The 26,232-nt window shown below is 49.4% G+C and overlaps 1 protein-coding gene across 9 annotated transcripts in view; it reads right to left on the bottom strand.

Moving 5' to 3' along the window:
- Window positions 1–10,526, bottom strand: part of LOC134948960 (phosphatidylinositol-binding clathrin assembly protein-like) — a 340,585-nt gene extending 330,059 nt beyond the window's left edge. For 4 of the 9 annotated variants that reach the window (XM_063937267.1, XM_063937268.1, XM_063937269.1 and 1 more), the window contains exon 1: window positions 9,873–10,524. In XM_063937267.1, coding sequence (XP_063793337.1) covers window positions 9,873–10,002 — 130 coding nt within the window. In that variant the 5' untranslated portion in view covers window positions 10,003–10,524. Of the gene's footprint in view, window positions 1–9,872 lie in introns of all 9 variants that reach the window. The other 5 variants (XR_010183069.1, XM_063937264.1, XM_063937265.1 and 2 more) reach the window with 3 other exon arrangements.
- Window positions 10,527–26,232: the final 15,706 nt, after the last annotated feature.

The following is a 26,232-nucleotide window of genomic DNA, read 5'->3' as shown; positions in this document are numbered from 1 at the left end:
GAGGACAAAGAGGAGAGATTAGCTGCAGACCCTGATAATTTATGTCTCAACGAGAGGGATCTAACCAAATCCGAGAGTTCCCGAATGAGATTGGTTCTTGACTTTGTATTATGAGACCAGGCACTGATCAAATAACCGCGTAAGATCGCTTTATGGGCGTCCCACAGCAGCATAGGAGAGATAGTCGGAGATGCATTCGTTGCAAACTGTTTTTTAGCAGCTCAGCTACACATGCACAACGAAAACACGCTCCCCCTGTAATCGGTGACTATCTGAACACAGGAGAACAAAAAATACAGCCCAGCGATAAGATCTGAATGACCTCCTAAATGCATGTACAAAATAATGTCTCATGTAATCACACCACAATGAAGAGTCCACTGTAAATGTGTGTACACACAGTGAGATATTTTCTTACGATTTTGACTATATAGTCAAAATCGTAAGGAAAGTTAGTGCAGATCGCAAGGTGAAAGTCACCATGCGATCCCAATGCGCGGTCGGCATCACAAGCCTAGGCAGACTGCGCAGGCAAGTCAATTTTGATAGTCAAAATGAACACTTAGCCAAAATCGCAGATAACCAGTAAAGCAAGCACAGTCATTATAGGCTTGCGATACCGACCTAGTTCCTATCGCACAGTGAGAATCGGGGTAAGCCCGGATCTCACCATGTGTATGCACCTTTACAGTATATGCTAGTGCTGAACATAATGCAATGGTAGTACTTTGAGGCATTTTAAAATGTACACAAAACCATAATACTGTGAACTACAGGAGGAGGATAATCAAGTACCCGAAATGCATCTTGTGGGGTACCTAATACATAAATATTTAAGCAAAATTAATATAATGTTGTTAAACACAGGTAGAATGTGTTAAATAAATCTCATGGTGGTAACCAAATACAGATGTTGAGACAGTTCATAAAGATTGTAAAATACTATAGTAAATAAAAGCTTACAGATACTGAAAAGTAAAGGGCCCCATAGACTTATAGTGTTCACTCTAGAATCCGGGCAGGGCGCCGGACCTAGAGGGGCACAAGTGTGTGCGGCGCCGAAAAGGGGGCTTGGCCACGCAAAATAGGGGGCGCGAACATTACGAGTAATAAAAGTGGGCGGTTCAGCCCACAGACGTAAAAAAAAAAAAGGGGCGTGGGCGGCGTCACTGTTGGGGGCGTGCCCAGCACCTACGGAGGTGCTGGGCTTCCCCCAAGCTCTCTCTCAGCGTGAATGGATGCCGCGCGCGCATGTGCACGGCATCTTTACATGCTGGAAGGGCAGGAAGCAGGCGGCTGTTTTAGCAGGGCGCCGCAGAAAGGGCAGGGTGGGTTTTAACTTTAAAAGAAAAAGAAAAAATCAGGTAGGGCGCGGCGCCCTGCTAAAACAGCCTAGCGTGAACACTAACTTATGCGACCACATGTCGCAGGCAATCACCTCGACAGCCTCCCAGAGGGCAGGATCGCCCAAGATACATCGTATGCAAAAGGACAGCATACGATGTATCTTGGGCGATCCCAGCCATGCCCCCAGGTCGGACCTGATTGAATGTGCAGCACATTCAATCTGGAGGATCCGATCCGATGCTCACGGGAACGCTCATCGGATCGGATATACCTCCAATATAGCCGATTTCATCCGATATATCGGGCCGAATGCCCGAAATCGGATGAAATCGGGCATTATCGCTCTAGTGTATGGGGCCCTTAAGAGACTATAGGTGTGTGTATACACGGTGCGATATGCACTTAACTTTTCTTACGATTTTCACTATATAGTCAAAACCGAGATTTATGGTAAGAATTTACCATTGTTAAATCTCTTTCTGCGAGGTACACTGGGCTCCACAGGGAATGGCATTGGGGTATACAGTAGGATCTTGATCCGAGGCACCAACAGGCTCAAAGCTTTGACTGTTCCCAGAATGCCTAGCGACGCCACCTCTATAACCCCGCCTCCGTGATCGTTAACCAGTCCAATGCAGTAGCAGGCAAAAGAGACGACAACTGTTAGTAGTCACATACAACCACATTCTCAGGACAGGAGAAAGTGTCAGCGGCTAATGTCATACCAACCCAAGGAAGCTAAGTGCGTCAGGATGGGCGCCCTGTGGAGCCCAGTGTACCTCGCAGAAAGATTTAACAACGGTAAGTTCTTACCATAAATCTCGTTGCAGGGTACACTGGGCTCCACAGGGAATGACACTGGGGATGTCCTAAAGCAGTTCCTTATGGGAGCGGACGCACTGTAGCGGGCACAAGAACCCGGCGTCCAAAGGAAGCATCCTGGGAGGCGGAAGTATCGAAGGCATAGAACCTTATGAACGTGTTCACTGAGGACCACGTAGCCGCCTTGCACAATTGTTCAAGGGTCGCACCACGGCGGGCCGCCCAAGAAGGTCTAACCAACCTAGTAGAATGGGCCTTTATGATAGCAGGAGCTGGAAGGCCAGCCTGTACATAAGCATGTGCAATCACCATTCTAATCCATCTGGCCAGGGTCTGCTTGTGAGCAGGCCAGCCACGTTTGTGAAAACCAAACAGTACAAAAAGAGAATCCAACTTCCTGATGGAGGCAGACGTAGATACAGAGAGCCCGTACCACATTCAAATACCGCTCTTTGGAAGACAAATCAGGAGATGCAAAGGCTGGAACCACAATCTCCTGATTAAGGTAGAAAGAAGACACCACCTTAGGTAAATACCCGGGACGTGTTCTAAGAACCACCCGATCACGGTGAAAAATCAGGATATGGTGACCTACAAGACAAGGCATCCAGATCAGACACCCTTATAGCAGAGGCAATAGCCAACAGAAACAACACCTTAAGAGAAAGCCACTTAAGGTCTGCAGATTCAAGAGGCTCAAACGGAGAACCTTGCAACGCCTCCAAAACCACGACAAGTCCCAAGGGGCCACAGGCGGGATATAGGGAGGCTGAATCCGCAAAACACCCTGAGTGAACGTATATACATCAGGTAAAGTCGCAATATTTCTCTGGAACCAAACCAACAAGGCAGAAATATGAACCTAGATGGAGGCCAGACGAAGGCCCAAGTCCTGGCCCTGTTGTAGTTTGGCCGTACTAAACTTGTAAGCGTCATGATTGTTAGATGCGCACCAAGCAAAGTAAGAATTTCAGACCCTATGGTAAATCCGAGCAGAAGCCGGTTTCCAGGCCTTCAACATGATTTGAATGACCGCATCAGAAAATCCTTTGGCCCTAAAGCAGAAGCTTCTAGAGCCACGCCGTCAAAGCCAACCGGGCTAAATCCTGATATACTCAGGGGCCCTGAACGAGGAGATCTGGGCGCTGTGGAAGTAGAAGAGGACGCTCTATCGAGAGACCCTGAAGGTCTGAGAACCAATGTCGTCTGGGCCACGCGGGAGCGATCAGAAGTAAGATTCCTCCTTCTTGCTTGAACTTCCTTATTACTCTGGGCAGGGGTGACACCAGAGGGAACACGTATGGCAGCCAAAAGTTCCATGGAATTGCCAGTGCGTCCACGAACACTGCTTGAGGATCCCTTGTCCTTGCTCCAAAGACCAGAACCTTGTGATTGTGTCGAGACGCCATCAGGTCCACATCTGGAAGGCCCCACCTGTCCACGAGAAGTTGAAACACTTCTGGATGGAGGCTCCACTCTCCGGCATGTACGTACGGACGACTGAGAAAGTCCGCTTCCCAGTTTAGGACCCCCGAAATGAACACTGCCGATATGGCCGGCAGATGGTGTTCCGCCCACTGAAGAATCCGTGATACTTCCCTCATTGCCATGCGGTTTCGAGTGCCGCCTTGATGAATGATGTACGCCACCATGGTGGCGTTGTCCGACTGTACTTGAACAGGTCTGTTCTGTATTAAATGCTGGGCCAAAGTTCAGAGCATTGAACACCGCCCGCAGTTCCAGAATGTTTATCGGGAGGAGAGACTCTTCTTGGTCCACCGACCCTGAAGGGAGCGTTGCTCCAACACCGCTCCCCAACCTCCCAGACTGGCATCCGTCGTCAGAAGGACCCAGTTGGAGATCCAGAAGGGACGATCCCTGCTCAATCGTTGGTCCTGAAGCCACCAGCTCAGTGACAGACAGACTTCCGAAGACAAGGAGATCATTTGAGAGCTGATCCGGTGAGGCAGGCCGTCCCACTTGGCAAGAATCAGCTTCTGCAGAGGGCGGGAATGGAATTGCGCGTACTCCACCATGTCGAAAGCCGACACCATGAGACCTTGCACTTGCATGGCCGAATGTATCAAACACTTGCGGACGAGATAGGAAGCATCGAATCCTGTCCTGAAGCTTCAGGACTTTCTCTTGAGACAAGAACAACCGCTGGTTGCGAGTGTCCAACACCACCCCCAGGTGCACCATGCTCTGAGCAGGGACCAGGGAAGATTTTTTTCCAATTGAGCCACCCGTGGGCTTGCAGAAACTGGATAGTCAGATCCAGATGGCATAAGAGAATTTCTGGGGAATTTGCCAGGATCAACAAGTCGTCAAGGTAAGGTAGGATCCTGACCCCTTGACGGCGGAGTACAGCCGTCATTACCGCCATGACCTTGGTGAAGACTCACGTGTGGTCAAACCAAAAGATAACGCCCGAAATTGGTAATGGAGATTGCCAACCACAAACCTCAGGTACTGCTGATGCGACACTGCAATGGGAATATGCAGGTAAGAATCCTGTATGTCCAGGGAGACCATATAATCCCCAGGTTCCAATGCCAGAACAATAGAGCGAAGAGTTTCCATACGAAACTTGGAGACCCTCACAAATTTGTTCAAGGCCTTGAGGTTGAGAATGGGCCGGGAGGACCCATTTGGTTTCGGGACTAGGAACAGCGGTGAATAGTACCCCTTGTCTCTCTGAGCCAGAGGCACCTGTACTACCACTTCTGTGTTCAGGAGGGACTGTACCACCGAATTAAGAGTTTTTGCCTTCACCTGATCCGAAGGGACGACTGTCAGGCAAAATCGATGAGGGGGATGATTATTGAAGGATACGGCGTATTCTCGAGTGCCGACTTCCCGTACCCAGGCATCGGAAGTGGTCTTCAACCATTCCTGGGTAAACCCTAGAAGTCGGCCCCCCACCCTGGGATCCCCCAGAGGGAGGCCCGCTCCGTCATGTGGCAGGCTTGTCAGTTTTGGAAGCAGGCTGACGGGCAGTCCAGGCCCGTTTGGGCTTATTGGGTTTGGAAGTGCGAACCTGTTTCGGGTACGCCTGACCTTTTGCTTTCCCTGAAGGACGAAAGGAGCGAAATGGAGTACTTTTAGCCTTCGGCACCAAAGAAGCAGTACTAGGTAGACATGCTGTTTTAGCAGAAGCTAAGTCAGCTACTATCTTGTTGAGCTCTTCTCCGAAAAGAATGTCTCCTTTAAAAGGGAGTACCTCCAGGGTTTTCTTATGCTGCTTTCAAATCGCAAAACATGGTTTTGAAACGGTTCTTTAAACGGTTCTTAAAACGGGTCTGAGCAGTTAAACCCCCTTCACATCGCATGTTGTAACCAGTATATTACCATTTCATTACCATTTTGGTACCTTTCACACTGAACCCGTTTCACCCATACAAAACAGTGGTTGTCATTTTAAATGTTTATTTCCTGCTTCTACCTGGTGACATCACACATGGAGACAGCCTATCACCTTCTGGGGCTTGCAAATACCGTTTCAGACCCTTTCACACTGCACAATGAAACGGGTCTGAAACGGGTAGGACCCTACTTTTTTACCGTTTCAAAATACCGATATATTGTAAACGTTAAATTGAAGGTGACCCTTTCACATCGCAGCTCGAACCGTTTAGGAAGCCAGTAAAAACGGCAAATTGCCGGGTACAAGCTGCGGTGTGAAAGGGGTATTAGAGTCCAGATCCACAGACCAGGACCGTGGCGAGCCAAAATGGACATAGTAGAAGCCTTGGCCGCCAGAATACCGGCATCAGAAGCCGCCTCCTTAATATAAGGAGACGCTGTGACAATATATGACAGACATTGTCTAGCATGATCAGAAGCGTTGGAAGGCAACTCCGCCTCCAGCTCCTGAGCCCACGCTTCAACAGCCTCTGCAGCCCATGTCGCTGCAATGGTGGGCCTATGCGCAGCACCAGTTAGGCTGTAAATTCCCTTTAAACAACCCTCCACACGCTTATCCGTCGGTTCTTTCAGAGACGTGACGGTAGTTACAGGCAGAGCCGAGGATACCACCAGCCTCGCCACTTGCGAATCCGCTGGCGGGTTGTTTCCCAATTTTTACTTAGCTCCGCTGCGAGGGGGTAGCGAGCCAGCATCTTCTTGTGAGGCGTGAATTTCTTTCCTGGATTTTCCCAGGACTCATGACGTATGTCAACTAAATAGTCAGAATGAGGTAAAACTTGTTTAACCACTTTCTGACGTTTAAATCTGCTCGGTTTCTTAGGGGCAGCATCAGGCTCCGAGTCATCAGTAATTTGAAGAATGAGCCTGACAGCCTCCAACAAGTCAGAGACATCCATCTGTGAAACAGCTTCCCCATCAGAAGCGTCTGGATCAGAATCTGTGGGGTCAGTATAAACGCCATCCTCATCAGACGAGGTGTCTGGGACGTTGGTGGACTGTGAGAAAGTAATGGCCCGCTTAGAGGACCACTTGGTCTTAGGCAGGCGAGGGTTAAGACTTCTGAGTAGTCAGTGATTGGTTCAATTGCTGTAACCGATTGGACAGTTGATCTGCCCATGGCGGGTTAACCGTGGGGACCATAAGCGGTTGTACCGGCACAGGAGGTCCCATAAGGGGTGTTAGTCTAGTTACCAGCATATTCAATAGCGTGTAGAAGGTAGCCCAAGGTGGGTCGTTTTGAACCCCCGTTGCTACAGTCCCACTTGGGGGTAAGGATCCCCCAGAACCTGAACCCTCAGCTGCTATGTTTTCCTCAAATGTGTCTGCAGCGTCACCACCACGCAATGTGGGATCAGCCCCAGCACCATTGCCCTGTGTAGCTGACATATCCGAAAGCTCATGCAAGGCAACAGTACAATATCAGCAGCACAATACCTGACAAGAACCCCCTGTGCAGTGTATCGGCACAAACAGGGAATTCAAGGGGTATATGGAGACTAAAAATCACAGAGAAAAATACACACGGAGTATACCCTGTGAACTACCTATATTAAATGATAAACCTGACGCACTTAGCCCCCTCAGGTTATAGAATATAGGGATAGCAATCTGAGTGAGATACACGAAATGGAGGTCACACAGCAGCTATATGCACACACACAGTCACAATGTACAATGCAGAAATTATGACATGCAATAAAACTGCACTGGACTAGCAATACAGAGTAGTACTATGTATAGCTAGCTATACACTCAATAGATATGACAATGTACAGTAAAGACTGGATGTATATCACAGGGTACTTGTACTATATAACCCTAAATGCACTGTTTCTTAACTAACACTGTCAGCAGACATATAGAATACTTAAGTGTCCTGTAAAATGCACAGCGCTGACATGCAGGCGGCTTTACAGAGGAGGATTTGCCCAAAAAGTCCCAGGATCAGCTCAGCTTGTCCTAATGGCGCCCAAACGCTGACAGGGAGTGAGGGAGAGAGAGAGATGCAGCTTCAGGGCGGGAACATTTACTCTAAATGGCGCCCTGGGGCTGGGGTGGGGGCTACAGGTCAAAGCGTTATCCCCCTGCTGGACTTCACCACCGGGTACTGTGGGCTTATATAAACAGTTTATGAGATAAAACCGACCTGTGCCCTATCCCTGGTGGTCTAGTGGGGTCCTTTGTAATACCCTAGTGTCCATGCCAGCGCGCGTGGCCAGCCTCCCACCGGCCACGCGAGATCACGATTTACAGCAGGTCCCGCCGGGAAGGGGGGGTCCACTTATCTCCTCCCTGAGTGCGGCCACGGGATCCAGGATGACAGCGGTCGTGTGTGTGACTAATTGGAAGAAAACCGGAGCCTCCGCTGTAGGAACCCGTCAACCAGGGCGCGGGAGTGTACAGCGCCGCTGGGGGAGGTGATGGAGCTGCAGCAGGAGATGTCTGACTGACATCTAACACAGTCATTGTCTCTGCTGCAGCCCTTGAAGTCTTCATTTTTTCTTAAAAAGTTTCTTCTCAGGGCTGCTATAGCAGACCCCTGTTGTATGCCTGCTTACTGTATGGCACGAACTACAAAACTGAGCTCCTGTGCACGGAGGCGGGGTTATAGAGGAGGAGGCGCTAGGCATTCTGGGAACAGCCAAAGCTTTGAGCCTGTTGGTGCCTCGGATCAAGATCCTACTCTACAGCCCAATGTCATTCCCTGTGGAGCCCAGTGTACCTCGCAGCAGAAATTGTAAGGAAAGTTAGTGCATATTGCACCGTGTGTACACAGCTTGCAATGCAGATGCGCAGTCCCGTGGGATCGGCATCTCAAGCAAAAATAGACTGCAGACAAGTAAATTTTAACCATCTCATAGAAAAGATTGACACTTAGCCAAAATCGGTATCACAAGCACAGTCACCTTTGCTTGCAATACAGACCACAGTCCATGTCGCATAGCGAGAATCGGGTATAGCCCAAATCTCACCATGTGTATGGACCTTATAAATACTCATTAGATCTATTGGAAAAACAAACAAAACTAGATATACACCATCTCAGATAAGCTGACCGAGCGCTACAGCAGCTACTGTACACAGTGCCCCAGCACCTACAATACCTATACAGTGCCCCAGCATTCCAGCACCTCCACAGTGTGCCAGCACTACAGCACCTCCACAGTGTGCCAGCACTACAGCACAGTGACAGAAGCAGCTACTGTCCCAGCACTACAGCACCTCCACATTAAGCCAGCACTACAGCACCTCCACAGTACGCCAGCACTACAGCACCTCCACAGCGTGCCAGCACTACAGCACCTCCACAGCGTGCCAGCACTACAGCACCTACACAGCGTGCCAGCACTACAGCACAGTGACAGAAGCAGCTACTGTCCCAGCACTACAGCACCTCCACAGCGTGCCAGCACTACAGCACCTCCACAGCGTGCCAGCACTACAGCACCTCCACAGCGTGACAGCACTACAGCACCTCCACAGCGTGACAGCACCTCCACAGCGTGCCAGCGTGACAGCACCTCCACAGCGTGCCAGCACTACAGCACCTCCACAGCGTGCCAGCACTACAGCACCTACACAGCGTGCCAGCACTACAGCACCTCCACAGCGTGCCAGCACTACAGCACCTCCACAGCGTGCCAGCACTACAGCACCTCCACAGCGTGCCAGCACTACAGCACCTCCACAGCGTGCCAGCACTACAGCACCTCCACAGCGTGCCAGCACTACAGCACCTCCACAGCGTGCCAGCACTACAGCACAGTGACAGAAGCAGCTACTGTCCCAGCACTACATCACCTCCACAGTACGCCAGCACTACAGCACCTCCACAGCGTGCCAGCACTACAGCACCTACACAGTACGCCAGCACTGAAGCACAGTGACAGGAGCAGCTACTGTCCCAGCACTACAGCACCTCCACAGTGTGCCAGCACTATAGCACCTCCAGTGTGCCAGCACTACAGCACAGTGACAGAAGCAGCTACTGTCCCAGCATTACAGCATCTACATGGTGCACTAGCATAACACACACAGGTACATACATAGTATACCAGTACAGGCAATGTACGTAGAAGCACTGAAGCAGCATATACATGTACAGAATACACCAGCTACTACTGTATATGGAAGAGAGCAGTGAAACCGCTAAGTGTGTAAGCTGTATCTACAGTATATGGTCAGGTGTGTGTGTGTGTGTGTGTGTGTGTGTGTGTGTGTGTGTGTGTTTCTCAATGAGTGGCCCCAGCCTACACACACTCAACCCCACTTACAGTCCAAGTGCTTCTTTTTGGGCCCCATCATCTCATGTGTGGTCGCCTTGCAGACGGCTTTGGCCACGGATGAGCCGGTGACGCTGTGCTGAGCCGCCGCGATCCGGTCAGTGATGGACTGACCCGACATCTCCGCGTAGACACCCCGGGCCGGGCCTACACGCCGCTGGGAGAAAGGTGACAGCCGGGCAGGGAACTGTCAATGGAGCTGACGCCTGCCGGCTCCTCGGCAGTGCTCCAGCGATGTGTCCTCCTCACCCGGGTCACCGTGCTATGAGCCTGGCGGCGGGTGTTCCCTGACAGGTGACCCGGCCACAGGGAAGGGGGCGCTTGCTCTCTCTCTGCCTCCTCGTCCCGTCGCCGCTCCTCTCCCTTTCCGGCTTCTCCCCTTCTCTCTCTCTCTTTTACCTCACACTTCACTTCTAAGACAAAATGGCGGCGCCATGTCATGTGACCGCTGCGATTCGTACAGCGCTGGCTGTTGTTAAGGTGGTGCCACTCGGTGCACTGGTTGGAGCCGCTGCTGGGTGTGTGCACCGTAACAGATACGGTCCGGAGCAGGCGAGGACTGTCAGGGGCCGGGCCTAGGGTACTGGCCACAAGGGAGGAGCGGGGTAGTTGGGTGTTAGATGGATGACATGTAAGAGCAGACCTATGTCCTTGCTGTGCGACACAGTGGTCAGGTGTGGGGGTGAAGCCATGATCTGTTGATCAGCTGACCTGTCCTTCATTTCTAGGAACATTCACAGATTTCTGCTCTGCGATACATTGTACACATTCATTTTCTTAAAAAAAAAAAAAAAAAACTTTTTCAAATACACATTATCACAAATATCCAGTCATGAGCGTATCTATCTTTGGTGGGTCATGAGTGTTCCTCTCCCTGCACCTATAGATCATAATTGTCAGTTTGTTGGTGCCATTTTCTAGGAGATTTGCACAAGTGCAGTAGAGCAATCGCAGGGCGCCAGCTGTTATCACTGCTTCATATAACTAATTTTACAAGGAGAATTCTAGGCAGCTCTACAGAGCTCACAGGGAGTAGACCTAGACCATCTTCCTGGAACTGTTCCCTTCCCCCATGAGTTGGCCATTCTAGCCGCTTGATGATCCCTTTCTCAGTGAATTGCATCATGGCCTTGCCTCCCACTGCTCGGGGCCACAAATCGCAGCATTAAGCAGGTGAGGCACAGCCACAATGACATGATTCGCCTCCCTACATCTCACAGCTTCTCCCACTGGCTCATGTCCTCTGGGGGGTGGCCTTCAGTATGCCGACTGACGGGATCCCGGCACACAGTATACCGGCGACGGGATCCCGACAGCCGGCATACCGACACTTATTCTCCCTCATGGGGGTCCACGACCCCCCTGGAGGGAGAATAAAATAGCGTGGTGCGCATAGCGCGCCACCATGCCCGTAGCGTGGCGAGCGCAGCGCGCCACCGTGCCCGTAGCGTGGCGAGCGCAGCGAGCCATCAAGGTGCTCATTTGAGCTCGCCACACTGTCGGTAAGCCGGCGGTCGAGCTCCCGGCGCCGGTATGCTGGTCGCCGGGAGCACGACCGCAGGCATACCATACTGAACCCCCTCTGGGATCTCCTGTAGGTCATTATTAAGAAGATGGCAAATATAAATCAGACTTGCTATATTGGAGCTAAAAGTATCATGGCTGGTAAGGATCCTTGCATTTAAGATGAGCTTATATTTGAAGTTGTTGTAGTCCCAGGGGCAGATTTGTTCACTGGGAGCAAGGAACAATTCACACTGGGCCGAGCCCCGTGTTCCACTCAGTGACTTGCCACAGCCCCTGGCTGACTCCACGCTTTGCTGATTCACAGACCTGACAACAGGGGTATGTTTGTGTCATGAATCGATCACTCACTGCTGCGGGTTCTGGGGTCCGTCCGTTGCCGGCATGGTTGCTCGCGGTGCTGTGAGGACGCGGCGTGATCAGCAGCAGAGGTGATGCAGGTTCTGTGTATCTGCAGTATAGGAGGTGGCCATGTTGGAGACCAAATGCAGCAACTGTGAGCACCTGTGGGTGTTACCCAATCATGTGCTTGTGCTGCCTATAAGTAGGCTGGGATTATTTCACTGTTGGTCAGTGCTTTGTTGTAGCTAATCTGTACCCTAGCTTTGTGCTCTCCCTGTGGATTTCTGTGTGATTCCAGTGATCCTGATATCGCACCTTCCTTCAAGTGATTCACCAGCTGCCTGCTGTGCTGTCAGTCAATCGCTCTCCAAGTGGCAACAAGTGGATTCCCGGAGGCCTGTGAGAGGTTACCCTGTTTGTTCAGTGACTGCCTGCTATAATCACACAGCTTATGGAAGATTCTACTTAACCCTGATCCTCGTTCTCTCATCACTCAGATTAACGCATTCTTCACCATTGTCGTCTGCTGCAGCTCTTCACAGTGCTTCAAGTATAATCTTCACAAACCTGCATGTACTCCTTTCAGCATTGTATCTACATTTTGCATTATTCAAAGACCATTCTTCACAGTTCTTCAGTTCAGCCTTTTAAGCTTCAGTAACAAGTCTTTACAGTTATTCATCTATGTCTACAATATCCAGTTAACACTTCTTACAGTTTGGCACCAATCATTGCTTTATATTGGACAATTCTTCATCAATCTTCAGGCACGTTTTATCTTATTCATATGAACATTTCTTCAATGCAGCTTTAATACTGATCCTGCTTATCTTTATGCCATTCATTGCAGTACGTCAGTTTATATATGGTGACTAATGATTGTCATTTAACTCCTCCTTATTGGAATTGTTGCCTATTAATAAATATATGAAACGGAACTATCTTCGTCCTCCCTCTTTTCACTATACTCCAGGTCCTACACCTTCGGTTGGTCCAAAGTTAACGGATTCACAAAATCAGTCAGTCCTGAAAGTTTGTACTCTTGAGAGCCCTGTCACTGGTCTGGAGCAGCAGCTACTAGCTCAGGATGACCAGGAGAGTTGTGGCTGGGGTACATGCTCTACCATGTCTCCTAACGCTCAGTGCCAGCCAGGACACCCATCTGCACTGTCTACTCCTGCGTGCTGTGCTATGACTGGGCATCCCGGGCGTCCTTCCTACTGAAGTATGTCCTGTGGCTGCTGCTCTGATTTACAAGGTGCTGGGATGGTCAGACTGTTCCGAGATGCTGGACCGGTACCAGTACATGGATGCCATATTTGTCCCGCTGGGCTTCCTGGAGTGCTGCATGGACTAGCTATTTGTTGCCAGGAGCATATACCGGTGTGCCTTATTGGTGCTGAGGCAGAAGTTGGGCATAAATGTAAAGGTGCATACACACGGAGTGATATAACTGAGGGATTTTGACTATATAGTCAAAATCACTCAGAAAGTTAGTGCATATCTCTCCATGTGTACACCGCCAGCGATAGCGATGCGCGTCCCCGCCAGGTCGCTATCGCTGCTAAAAACAGACTGTGCAGGCAAGTCAATTTTGGCTAGGTCGCTGGAAAAGAAAAAGCATCCCCTTGCTTGAATGAGTTAGCCAAAATCGCCCATAGCCAAAATCGCTGGAAAAGTTAGTCAAAATCTCTGGTAAAGTTAGTCAAAATCTCCTACAGCCAGTTCAAGGGAAATCGCTCAGTCAAAATCTCTCATAGTCAAAATCTCTCCGTTTGTATGCACCTTAAGACCCTGACTGACTTTAGTGCTAGTGACTGCAGAGGGACAACATTACTGGTGGCTGTATACCTTATAGTGCTGCTGAGTGAGACGGTGGTGGAGAGGACACATGGGGGGTAATTCCAAGTTGATCGCAGCAGGAAATTTTTTGGCAGTTGGGCAAAACCATGTGCACTGCAGGGGAGGCAGATATAACATGTGCAGAGAGAGTTAGATTTGGGTGTGGTGAGTTCAATCTGCAATCTAAATTGCAGTGTCAAAATAAAGCAGCCAGTATTTACCCTGCACAGAAATAAAATAACCCACCCAAATCTAACTCTCTGCAAATGTTATATCTGCCCCCCTGCAGTGCACATGGTTTTGCCCAACTGCTAAAAAATTTCCTGCTGCGATCAACTTGGAATTACCCCCATGGAGCATATTGCTGGAGTGAAACGGGGCTGGAAGGGACACAAGGGGTATGTGGCTGGAGTGACACAGAGGGCTGTAGGAGACACAGGGGGCATGTGCCTGGAGTGACACAAAGGGTTGTAGGTAACACAGGGGGCATGTAGCTGGAGTGACAAAGGGCTGGAGGGAACACAGGCAGCATGTGGCTGAAGGGGGCACAGGTTGTATGTGGCTGGAGTGACCCATGCTGCAATGCAAGAGGAGCTCTATTTTTACAAAGCAATTACTGTAGATTTCAGTTTGAACACACCCCACCCAAATCTAAATCTCTCTGCACACATTACATCTGCCCCACCTGCATTGAAACATTGGAACATGGTTTTGCCCAGTTGCTTGCTTTTTAGCTTTTATTACAAACATGAATCAGGCCCTTTATTATCAGTATCAATACGTGTGTTACCTGGACTATGGAGCAGAGATGAAAAATACGAGGTCCAGGTAGTGTGTATTGCAATAGGTATAAGGTGATGTCCACTGGGAGTGCCCCTTAGGTTGTCAATGGAGCTGTTGAAATCCCATAGATTAAAAGTGGGTAGGTCAATGGAAAGGAAGTGAGAATGCGAGTTGTCGATTTTGTCAAGGAATCCGTAGAATGGGTCTTATGAATGATAAAGGACAGCAGTACAGAGGAGGAGTGGAGAGAAGAGATGAACGGTATGCACTTCAAATGTGGAGAAGCAGAGGCAAGTTTCTGGGGTGATGAAAACAACGGTGGAGCAAAGAGCTGGTAGGAAAACGTACTTTCTCTTACATCCTAGAGGATGCTGGGGTCCATTTTAGTTCCATAGGGTATAGAAGGTTCCGCAGGAGCCTTCGGCACTTTTAAGACTTTTCAACAGTGTGAACTGGCTCCTCCCTCTATGCCCCTCCTCCAGACCTCAGTTTAGAAAATGTGCCCAGTCTTGGAGCTCTACAGAGTTTTTCTAGAAAAAGACTTTCTTAGGTTTTTTATTTTACAGGTAAGCTGCTGGCAGCAGCTTCCCTGCTTCGTGGGACCTAGGGGGGGAAGTAGGAACCAACTTCTCAATTAGTTAATGGTTCTGCTTCCGCTGACAGGACACCATTAGCTCATGAAGGGTACTGAACACAGCCCAAGCCTGGCCAGCGTTCATTCCCACAGCACTGCCGCCACCCCCTAACAGAGCCAGAAGTCAGAAGGCTGGTGAGTATATTACCAGAGTCCTATAGAGAGGGGATCCTCCGGTCATCGTTGGCGGCATAAAGGTACACGCGCAGCGGCGGGACGCTGCGAGCCATGTCCCTCAGCACAAGGGTGCGGGGGGCGCGCTCTCAGTGCATGTTTTAAAACCTTACTCTCACTGGCAAAAAGGGCACATACATGAACAGCCGCTGATGTGCCATCCACAGCTAGTATAAAAATTACATTGCTGAGGCTGAATCGCGCCATTACAGGGGAGCAGGGCTTCTCCTTAGACTTATGTGAGAAATACCAGGTAGGCGCTCTATCTAAATGAACAAAGATAAATTGACTGCTGAAAAAGCGCCTCAGCAGAGGATGCATCACATAATTTATAATATATACTGAAAACAGAATTCTGAGATTCTGCGCTAGCCGAACAACTATGTGTCGATATGTAACAAGAGAACTAACAAGAGAAAACGGCTGCGCTGAATGTCAGAAGTACAATGAAAAGAGAGCCAACATATAAATGATATAAAAATTTAATATGTAAAAAGAGATGTTATAATATAATGATACCGATATAACAATGAACAATAAAATAATCCACAGAACTTGTCTAAAAGTGTCTGCACAACTGGAGGAGTTATAATGTGTTGCAGTTAAACTATAAAGCTAAAGTCCATGTTCCACAGCTGCCAATGAACACTGCTGGAAGTGCACAAACAAACAATGAACAAAAGGTGCAATGGTAAGACTCCAATGGTAAATAACTTTATGTCGCCAGTTAAAGTTCAGTTGTTAATACCTCTCGGGTGGGCTGGTCCGTGTGCCGGGCGTCCCTGGTCGGATGTCCTGCATTGCCCACAAAAGCTATGCAGCAGAGAGGGAATAAAGTGCTGTGTGCTGTAGAACTTGCTGGGACGGCTTGAGTGGTAACAGCCGCTGGAGACGGAAAAGCAGTAGAAAACGTGTCCGTCTGAGTATATTGGATTTGCACCCAAGTATGACACCTGAGCAAGGTGTGTGGAGGGGCGGGTACTAACGCGTTTCGTCACGCTCCACGTGACTTTTTCAAAGGTGAATTCCTGCCTCCAGATTATCCGGTATTTAAACCCTGTTGTACTCAGGGAGAGCAGCTGTCTATAATCAATATCAATTTGCAAAACAGATGGACACTATTTAATTATGTTGGCTCACTTGTAAATATACTACTCAAATAATGCTTAAACATAGCAGACTTGACTCGCTAAAGATAAAAATAAAAAAATGAATACATAAAAAAGTAAAAAATGGGGGCGTGGCTTGGCTGCCGAGTGAAGCAGCAGCACATCAGGGAAGCTCCAGGGATTTTGGACTTAAAAACCCTCAATAAGCCAATCCCTGACTGCCCATCTCCTATTAAAGGGCTTCACCACCTGTCCTAACCCCTCTGGTGTGCCCTGCAGACGCTGCGGAATCGGGGAGCAGCTCGTGGAGCTCCCGCGGATTGCGGCCTGCAGACGACCGCCAGACCGGGGCCTCGATTAATCTTCCGGGCCGAAGCACACTTCCAGGACCTCGGAAACGCGGCACTTGTTTGCTCCCTATATTCTGGAGCCTCCGCTCACGACAGGACCTGCTGCGGGACCCCCCCCCCCTGCTGTCACCGGCCATCGCGAGTGCCCGAGATCGCTGGGGCCGCTGGAGGCTGCCGAGCCGCGGGTGATCCGGCGGCCATCTTAGACGGAGCTCTCAGGGACCAGCGGCGCATCGCGGAGGCCAGGGGGCTAAGACCTGCTTCTCCAATAAGGGGTAAGTGATCTGCTGCCGCAATACAGCAGTGCCCCTTCCCTGTGGATTATTGTGGGTCGTACCCTGGCTCACCATTGCAGTTGCTGCCCTCTCTTGGACTCCAGCCTGCAAACATACAAAGGGCCTCCTTCACCCTTCCCTGTATCCTCAGTCCCTCTGTGGCTGCACCCCGATCTCTCCGCATACGGCCCTAAATTGGCGACGGTGTATTGTGGAATCAGGGGAAGACTTGAGCTGCGACCCTATCACCCACACCACCTCGTCATTTGACCGCCTCAAATGCAGCTAGTGCTGAGGAGAATGAGACATCTGAACGGTGGGAGAATATAACCTTCCTCTATGTACCCTCAATGCTGCCGACCCCGGTGCCCACTGACACCTGCCTGATGCCTGCTGTACTATAATGTGACCAAGCCACGCAGAGGGGATATCGTGCTGCAATACCTATTGGGATATGACCTAATATACCCTCCCACAAGGCGCTGATCTGGATTCTGTTCTCTCTACTCAGACAAATGACAAGGCGACGTCGCTCTGGCAACTCATCAAAAGCTAAACCCGCATCGTCACGAGCTGCGGCCTTCCGTACTTTATTTGGCACTCCCGTAACCGACCCCAATCCCTCTACACCCCCCTCTGAACCCCTGACATCGACCATAATGGAGGATAGTGCGGCTCCTGCCTCTTCCCCAAAAAAACGCCCATCTGGAATTGCAAATAAAGACTCCGCCGACATGGCGGCAGTTCTTCTACAACTGCGCTCTCTTCCAACACGCCAAGACATACAATAAGATTTATCCAATATGGAGAAACGGATCCACGACTCTCTACAAGCAAGTCTCTCCACCATCCAATCTGACCTCTCACAAGTAGCGAATAGAGTGGTTGAATTGGAAGACCACAGGGATGAAACGGACTCTAAGCTCGCGGACCTACATGACCTCGTATCTCGATACTCTCGTACCACCACAGAAATGAGACGTAAACTAGATGATATAGATAACAGAGGTAGGCGGAATAACCTGAGGGTCAAGGGTCTACTGGAAGATGTACCTCCTCAGGGCCTGGTTGCGGCGTTATCTACAATATTCAATAACCTTCTTGGTGCCGACCCCAGCTCTCAAATAATGTTTGACAGAGCGCATCGAGCACTCCGACCAAAAGGAGCACCCACAGAAAGGCCTAGAGATGTCATTTGCCGTCTGCATTATTTCCAAGTGAAAGAGTCTATCCTACAGAAATCCAGACAGGCCTCGAACATCGATTTTAACGGTCACCCCATACAGATCTCCCAGGACCTCTCATGGGCAACCCTGCAACAGAGACGTCTTCTCCACCCCCTCACGGAGGCTCTCCGGAAGAAGGACATTAGGTTCCGCTGGGGATATCCTTTAAGTATCCAGGTGACCCGTGAGGGGACACGCTATGTCCTTGAGGACTATGAGGATGTCCCATCGTTTTGCTCTGCATTGGGACTACCGTTCATATCATTGCCAAATTGGACGGATCCCTTGCAACTTCCCACTACATCGCTCCCCCGCAAGGAGCCTTGGAACAAAGTGAACAACTCCAGACGCCGTAATCGAGCCAGCAAGACCGGGGAGACCTCTGGCACCCCGTGACTGTACTCGTCACGCTAAACTGTGATATCCTTTTTACCTCGACATTTATTATTATAAGCTCCCGTTTATTCTCGTACTGTTTGTTTACTGTATGGGCTTACACTGTATTGGGAATACTTACTGCTCTCTTGATGGTGGGAATTAATTTTATACTCTGCCTTGGAGGTTCCCCGTGAGTGATGTGGAACTGGGAGATGGGGAGGGAAACGGCGGTTGTTTCCCTTTTTCTCGCTCATCTCTCTCTTGACCATGACATATCCCTATAAACTACCTATTTAATCAAGTTCTATAAATGTGTTGCACTCGTTGTCACCCTTTGAACCCCCTTCTCTGCTGTATATTTTTTAGACCAGGGGATGCCTAGTCATTACCCATGGCTTTCAATGCAGAGAGTGCTATACCATGTTGTTTTTTATGTTTTTGTTATTTTTAATTTTTTTCTCTATGTGTAACTATCTGTGTTTCCCTTTCTTTCCTCTTGTGTCTTCCCAGCCACCCCCTCCCACCCGTATTACTGCCAACTTCAGGTTCCTCTTGGTGCTACAATATGCTGAAGCTAGGTGTTTAGTGAATCAATCAGTCAGTCAACTCCTACACTTCCCTCATTATGGCTAGCTTAAAAATTGTTTCCTACAATGTGAAAGGTTTAAATATCCCTGAAAAAAGGTCAGGCTTGCTACACACTTTACACACTGATGGGGCGGAGGTTGTTTTCTTACAGGAAACGCATTTCAAGAGGGGGGCCTCCCCGGGTCTTCGCTCTCGCTACTTTCTCAATGGTTACTTTAACGACTACTCCGGAGCGAGGGCTAGGGGTGTCGCCATTCTTTTTGCCAGGCATCTGAGATTGTTGGATGTCTCCGAAATGTTAATAGGTGATGGTAGGGGGATTCTGGTTAAGGTTACCATTGCTCATCAGACATTCACTTTTGTCAATCTTTACCTTCCTAACCAGGGCCAAACCCGGTTTCTTAGGGAATCATTGGTGTTAGTCGAACAAAACCTGGTGGGTACCTTGGTGGTGGGAGGGGATCTTAATTGGGTCCTTGACCCTCGTATGGATTCCTCTTCCGGGTCTCCAAGGATTACTCTTGGAGAATCTAGGCGGTTTAGAGCTGTTTTACATGACTTTCAGCTGGTTGATGCTTGGCGTCTTCTACACCCTTCAGATAAGGATTTTACCTTTTACTCACCCCCGCATAACTCCTATTCCCGAATAGATTACCTCTGCGTGAGCCATGCCCATCTAGATCTATTGGCTGATGCGACCATCGGCCAAATTGCATTATCAGACCATGCCCCAATCACGCTCACACTTTCTCTCCGTCATCCACCCCCCAAATACTGGCGCTGGCGGTTCAATGAACAACTCCTTCGGGACCCTGTTTGCCGAGCCCAGATTGAGAAGGCGATAGAAGACTACATCTCTTTAAATGCGACGGGTGATGTCTCCCCGGTAATATTGTGGGAGGCACATAAATGTGTGATTAGAGGTCAATGCATACAACTGGGCACACACCTGAAAAAACAGAGGGTTGAGTGTAGAAACGCCCTGCTTGAAAAAATAAAAAAATTAGAACTGACACATAAGTCAACATTAGCGTCGGACACCTTTGCCGAACTCCAAGCAGCGAGACAGGCTCTCAATACTTTGCTCAGCGATGGTGCCCGCAGGGCATTTCGTAAATGTCGACATAAATATTATAGGTGGGGAAATAAGCCCGGTAAACTTCTGGCACGTGCTCTAAGAGCTCAGAGATCTTTAACATATATATCCAAACTCACAGGTGCTGATGGGGTGTCTCGGGCCTCTGATACAGAGATAGCTGAGATCTTTCATACTTATTATTCGGCCTTATACAATTTGACCTCCACGCGGACATCGTCTGCGCGAGAGGACCACAAACACAACATACAGAAATTTTTAGATTAAATTACTTTTCCGACTCTCCCAACAGACGTTGCTCAGACCCTGGATGACCCTTTCACTGAGGAGGAATTGATGGCCGCCCTAAAGTCATCCCCTAATGGTAAGAGCCCAGGGCCGGATGGTTTTCCAGTCACATATTACAAGGCCTTCCAGGATAAACTCGGCCCCCTCCTCCTGCAGGCCTGCAATGCCATATCTTCAGCGGTCCCTCTATCGGACCAGTCCCTAAGTGCCCATATTACTGTTATTCCAAAAGATTCTAAAGATCCGACACTCCCTTCCAGCTATAGGCCGATATCGCTGCTGAATGTAGATGTCAAATTATTTGCAAAACTCATGGCTAATCGCCTTCGGCCATTATTGCCAGATATAATACACCCTGATCAGGTCGGTTTTGTTATGGACAGAGAGGCAAGGGATAATACTATCAGAGTCATTGACCTAATTGCACATGCTCAGTCAACTGATACCCCTCTCATGCCCCTCTCCACAGACGCAGAAAAGGCCTTTGATCGGGTGGACTGGGATTTTATGGAGGCAGTGCTCGGGCGCCTGGGTCTGGGAGATGTTTTCCTGCAGAGGATTCTCTCATTATATAGAGCTCCCTCTGCTCAGGTCAGGGTGAACGGCGTTCTTTCTGAACCAATATTAATTTCCAATGGCACACGCCAGGGCTGCCCACTATCACCTCTAATCTTTGTACTATGCATGGAGGCTCTGGCCTGTGCGATCAGATGTAACCCTAACATTGCGGGCCTGCGGGCGGGCAGGGTCGACCATCGTCTGGCCCTTTTTGCGGACGATTTATTAGCGGTCATAACGAATCCTTGGATTTCTCTACCCAACCTTATGAAGGAATTCAGGCGGTTCGGAGACATGTCAAACTTTAAAATTAACTACTCCAAATCCATGGCAATGAATATTACGCTCCCACCCACAACGGCATCACTCTTATCACAATCTGTCACGATCCGGGTATCTGGACGCCATTTCTTACCAATCAGATGCCTCCTAAGGCTGGCTCAGCGCTCCAGGACCGGATCCCATCTGTTATCCTAATGTTCACATTCCTGCATCCTCTCCTGTCTCTCTGAGACGCTGTCACAGTAACGCCATATTACATCTGGCATGGCGTCTCCCGCGGCCTCCGCCGCCGTCCCTGAGCTTCTGCATGCAGAGTGTCAGAGTGGCGATTACGTCAGCCGCGGCCTCCGCTGTGTCCGCGTGGTTGGATGTGCACTTGTCAGCCTGGCGTCTCCTGTCTCCAGTGGCCGGCGCCGCCATTACTGTTTTCATTACCACATGGATTACAAACCAAACTTCCCTCCAAGTGTCTGCATGGGCGCAGCCATCTTGGATTCTGTCAGCTGATCATTTCCTCCAATCTGTTGTCAGTATTGTTAATCTGCATAATTGCCTAGCCAATCCCTTCCTTGCTGCAGGTATAAATACACTGTGCCTGAGCAAGGAAGGCGTCAGTGCTTTGGTTGTCAAACCTAGTTCCTGTTTGTCTCTCTCCTGTGATTGTCTTCCAGGTTCCAGCTCCTGTCTCAAGACTTCCACCATAGAGACCCGCACCAGCATTCCACCTGCGGTGTAGCCTGACTCTCCGATACATTGTGGATTCATCTGTTTCCAGCTACAACATTACCTGCTTCCAGCCCAGCTTCCAGCAGAGTACAGCTTCTCTTAAAGGGCCGGTGTCCTTTCTACAGTTTACCACTCTCCACCGGTATTATTATTTCTCCGCTCTCAAACTCTACATTTCATTCATATTGCATCGCTCTCAAGCTTCATTTATTATTTAACTGGTTCCAGCCAGTATCCACTCCGTGCCAACATCTGTCTGGTTCCAACCAGAACCCACAGCAGCTATTTTATTTACAGCAGTCCAGCTTTCCCTGGAACACCAGCTGGTACGATCCTGGGCTTTCTTCATTGCTACAGTCAGGCCTGGTAAGGACTTTCCAACTCGCAGATAATAAGAACTGTCTCATACTACCAGAGCTCTGTGGCCCCTGCCACCCTGTAGTACCCAGGAACTGTATTATTTCTCTGCTGATTTTATGTTTCTTTTACTGCTACTGTGATGCATGGAGTTTGTCATAAATAAACATCATTGACTTTTATTCAAGTTGTCGTGGTCACGCCTTCGGGCGGTTCTTCTTCATGTTACTTACATGTCCAGGGGTCTGATACAACCTCCCAGGTTCCGGTACATCTCAGCCCCTACAACTGAGGCTGCCTCCCGTCAGCTCAGGCCCTCAGTTGTGACAGTAAGCACTGACCTAATGAATCCAGCCGGAGATCAGGATCAAGCGGCCAGGCCGATGCAAGAACTGGCAGCCCGACTAGAACATCAGGAGGCTGCACAGGGCCACATCATCCGCTGTCTCCAGGATCTCTCTACTCGGCTGGATGGGATTCAGACAACTCTCCGTGGATCAGGCGCTTCTGGTGCGTCAACCACAGTGACTCCAGCTATAACCCCACCCACCTTACCCATTTCTGCTCCACGTCTTCATCTTCCAACGCCAGCAAAATTTGACGGATCTCCAAGATTCTGCAGGGGATTTCTCAACCAGTGTGAGATTCAGTTTGAGCTACAACCTGGCAATTTTCCCAGTGACCGTACAAAAATTGCCTACATTATTTCTCTTCTCAGTGGCTCAGCCCTTGATTGGGCATCACCGTTATGGGAGAGGTCCGACACCCTGCTATCTTCTTACACTGCATTCGTGTCAACATTCAGGCGCATCTTCGACGAGCCAGGCCGGGTAACCTCAGCTTCATCCGAGATTCTCCGTTTACGCCAGGGGTCACGTACTGTAGGACAATATCTGATACAGTTCCAGATCCTGGCATCCGAACTGGCATGGAACGACGAGGCCCTGTATGCTGCATTCTGGCATGGCTTATCTGAGCGTATTAAAGATGAGTTAGCTACCAGAGACTTACCCTCTAAGTTAGATGAGCTAATTTCACTCTGCACGAAAGTTGATTTACGTTTCAGAGAGAGAGCAACTGAGCGTGGAAGATCATCTGCTCCAAAATCTTCTGCTCCTCCTCCTCGCCAACTGTCACCAACTAAAGATGAGCCCATGCAAATTGGCCGTTCCCGTTTAACTCCTGCTGAGCGCCGAAGACGTCTCTCCGAGTCTCTCTGTCTTTATTTTGCAGCTCCGTCTCACACCATTAATGCCTGTCCCAAACGTCCGGGAAACTCCAAATCCTAGCTCGCCAAGGAGAGGCCCGGCTAGGAGTAATGATCTCCTCTCCATCTCCTCAAGATTGTAATCTCCCAGTCTCGCTTCAAGTTGCTCAACGTTATCGGAACGTCATTGCCCTCCTTGATTCCGGAGCAGCTGGGAACTTTATTACCGAAGCCTATGTTAAACGGTGGTCCCTACCCACCGAGAGACTTCCTTCGTCCATTTCTTTAACTGCCGTGGATGGCAGCAACATTTTTGATGCAGTTATTTCTTTAAGGACTCTACCAGTTCGTCTGAGAGTGGGAGTTCTTCATTCCGAACTTATTTCTTTTTTAGTGATTCCAAGAGCCACACATCCTGTGGTCCTGGGCCTTCCATGGCTCCGTCTTCACAATCCTACAATTGATTGGACGACTACGCAAATCCTGGCATGGGGTTCCTCCTGTGCTGAGACATGTTTGTTTAAAGTATTGCCTGTCTGTTCTTCCTCCCCCAGGTCGTCTGATGTTCCACCTCCTCCATATCAAGATTTCACGGATGTGTTCAGTAAAGCTTCTGCTGATATCCTTCCTCCTCATAGAGAATGGGACTGCCCGATTGATCTCGTTCCAGGGAAGGTTCCACCTCGAGGCCGAACTTTTCCGTTGTCTCTGCCTGAGACGCATTCTATGGAGGAATACATTAAAGAGAACCTAGCAAAGGGGTTCATTCGACCTCCTTCTTCCCCAGCCGGCGCAGGCTTCTTTTTTGTAAAAAAGAAAGATGGTGGTCTGCGGCCGTGCATCGACTACAGAGGTTTGAACGACATTACCATCAAGAACCGTTATCCTTTACCCCTGATTACTGAGCTCTTTGACAGAGTTAGCGGAGCTACCATCTTTACAAAGCTGGACTTGAGAGGTGCATACAAGCTCATCCGGATCCGTGAGGGTGACGAGTGGAAGACCGCCTTTAACACCCGTGACGGACATTATGAGTACCTCGTCATGCCCTTCGGATTGAGCAATGCTCCAGCTGTCTTCCAGCATTTTGTCAATGAGATCTTCAGAGACATTCTATACCGTCATGTCGTGGTCTATCTAGACGATATCCTCATTTTTGCCAACGATTTAGAGGAACATCGTTTTTGGGTTAAAGAGGTTCTGTCCCGTCTCCGTGTCAATCATCTCTATTGCAAATTAGAGAAATGCGTCTTTGAAGTCAAGTCCATTCCGTTTCTAGGGTACATTGTGTCCGGTTCCGGACTAGAGATGGATCCTGAGAAACTACAAGCAATCCAAAATTGGCCGGTACCCTTAACCCTCAAAGGGGTCCAGAGGTTCTTAGGGTTCGCCAACTATTACCGAAAGTTTATACGAGACTTTTCCACCATTGTGGCGCCTATTACTGCTTTCACTAAGAAGGGTGCTAACCCGTCCAAGTGGTCTGAAGAAGCCATGCAAGCATTTCATCTTTTAAAACAAAGGTTCATCTCTGCGCCTGTTCTGAAACAGCCTGACATCGACTCTCCTTTCATCTTAGAGGTGGATGCCTCCTCCGTTGGAGTAGGAGCGGTGTTATCTCAGAGGGCTAAAGATGGCCATTTACACCCTTGCAGTTTCTTCTCCCGGAAGTTCTCCCCAGCTGAGCGCAACTATGCCATTGGCGACCAGGAGTTGCTAGCCATCAAGCTCGCTCTAGAAGAGTGGAGGTATCTGTTGGAGGGAGCTTCTCATTCAATCACCATACTTACAGACCACAAGAACCTTTTATATCTGAAAGGCGCACAATGTCTCAACCCTCGTCAGGCCAGATGGGCACTTTTCTTTTCCAGGTTCGACTTTAAACTCCAGTTCTGTCCGGGCTCTCAGAATCGCAAGGCCGATGCCCTTTCCCGCTCATGGGAGCAAGAAAATGAGTCAGAGTCTTCAGACAAGCATCCTATTATAAATCCGTTGGCATTCTCCACGGTAGGGATGGACTCTACGCCCCCATCAGGGAAAAGTTTTGTGAAACCGATGCTAAGGAAGAAGCTCATGCATTGGGCCCATGCTTCCCGTTTTGCCGGACATACAGGTATCCAAAAAACCCTGGAGTTTATCTCTAGGTCCTATTGGTGGCCAACTCTGAAAAAGGACGTCTTGGAGTTTATTGCATCTTGCCCAAAGTGTGCTCAACATAAGGTATCCCGCCAGTCGCCTGCGGAGCAACTGGTTCCACTATCTGTTCCCCGTCGACCTTGGACCCATTTGTCGATGGATTTTATTACAGATTTACCCATGTGCAACAAGTTTAATACCATCTGGGTGGTAGTTGACCGGTTCACCAAGATGGCACACTTCATTCCTCTCACCGGTCTTCCGTCAGCTTCCAAGTTGGCTCAAGTATTCATACAAGAGATCTTCCGACTCCACGGTCTTCCTGAAGAAATTATCTCAGATCGAGGAGTTCAATTCACAGCCAAATTCTGGCGAAGTTTATGTCAAGTCCTCCAAGTCAAGCTAAAGTTTTCCACGGCTTACCATCCTCAGACCAATGGTCAAACCGAGAGGGTGAATCAGGACTTGGAGGCCTT

The sequence above is a fragment of the Pseudophryne corroboree genome, chromosome 8, assembly GCF_028390025.1.
Source record: "Pseudophryne corroboree isolate aPseCor3 chromosome 8, aPseCor3.hap2, whole genome shotgun sequence".
In the NCBI taxonomy this organism is placed as follows: Eukaryota; Metazoa; Chordata; class Amphibia; order Anura; family Myobatrachidae; genus Pseudophryne; species Pseudophryne corroboree.
Note: the sequence above shows the minus strand (reverse complement) of the source record. Positions and strands in the feature narration are given on the sequence as shown.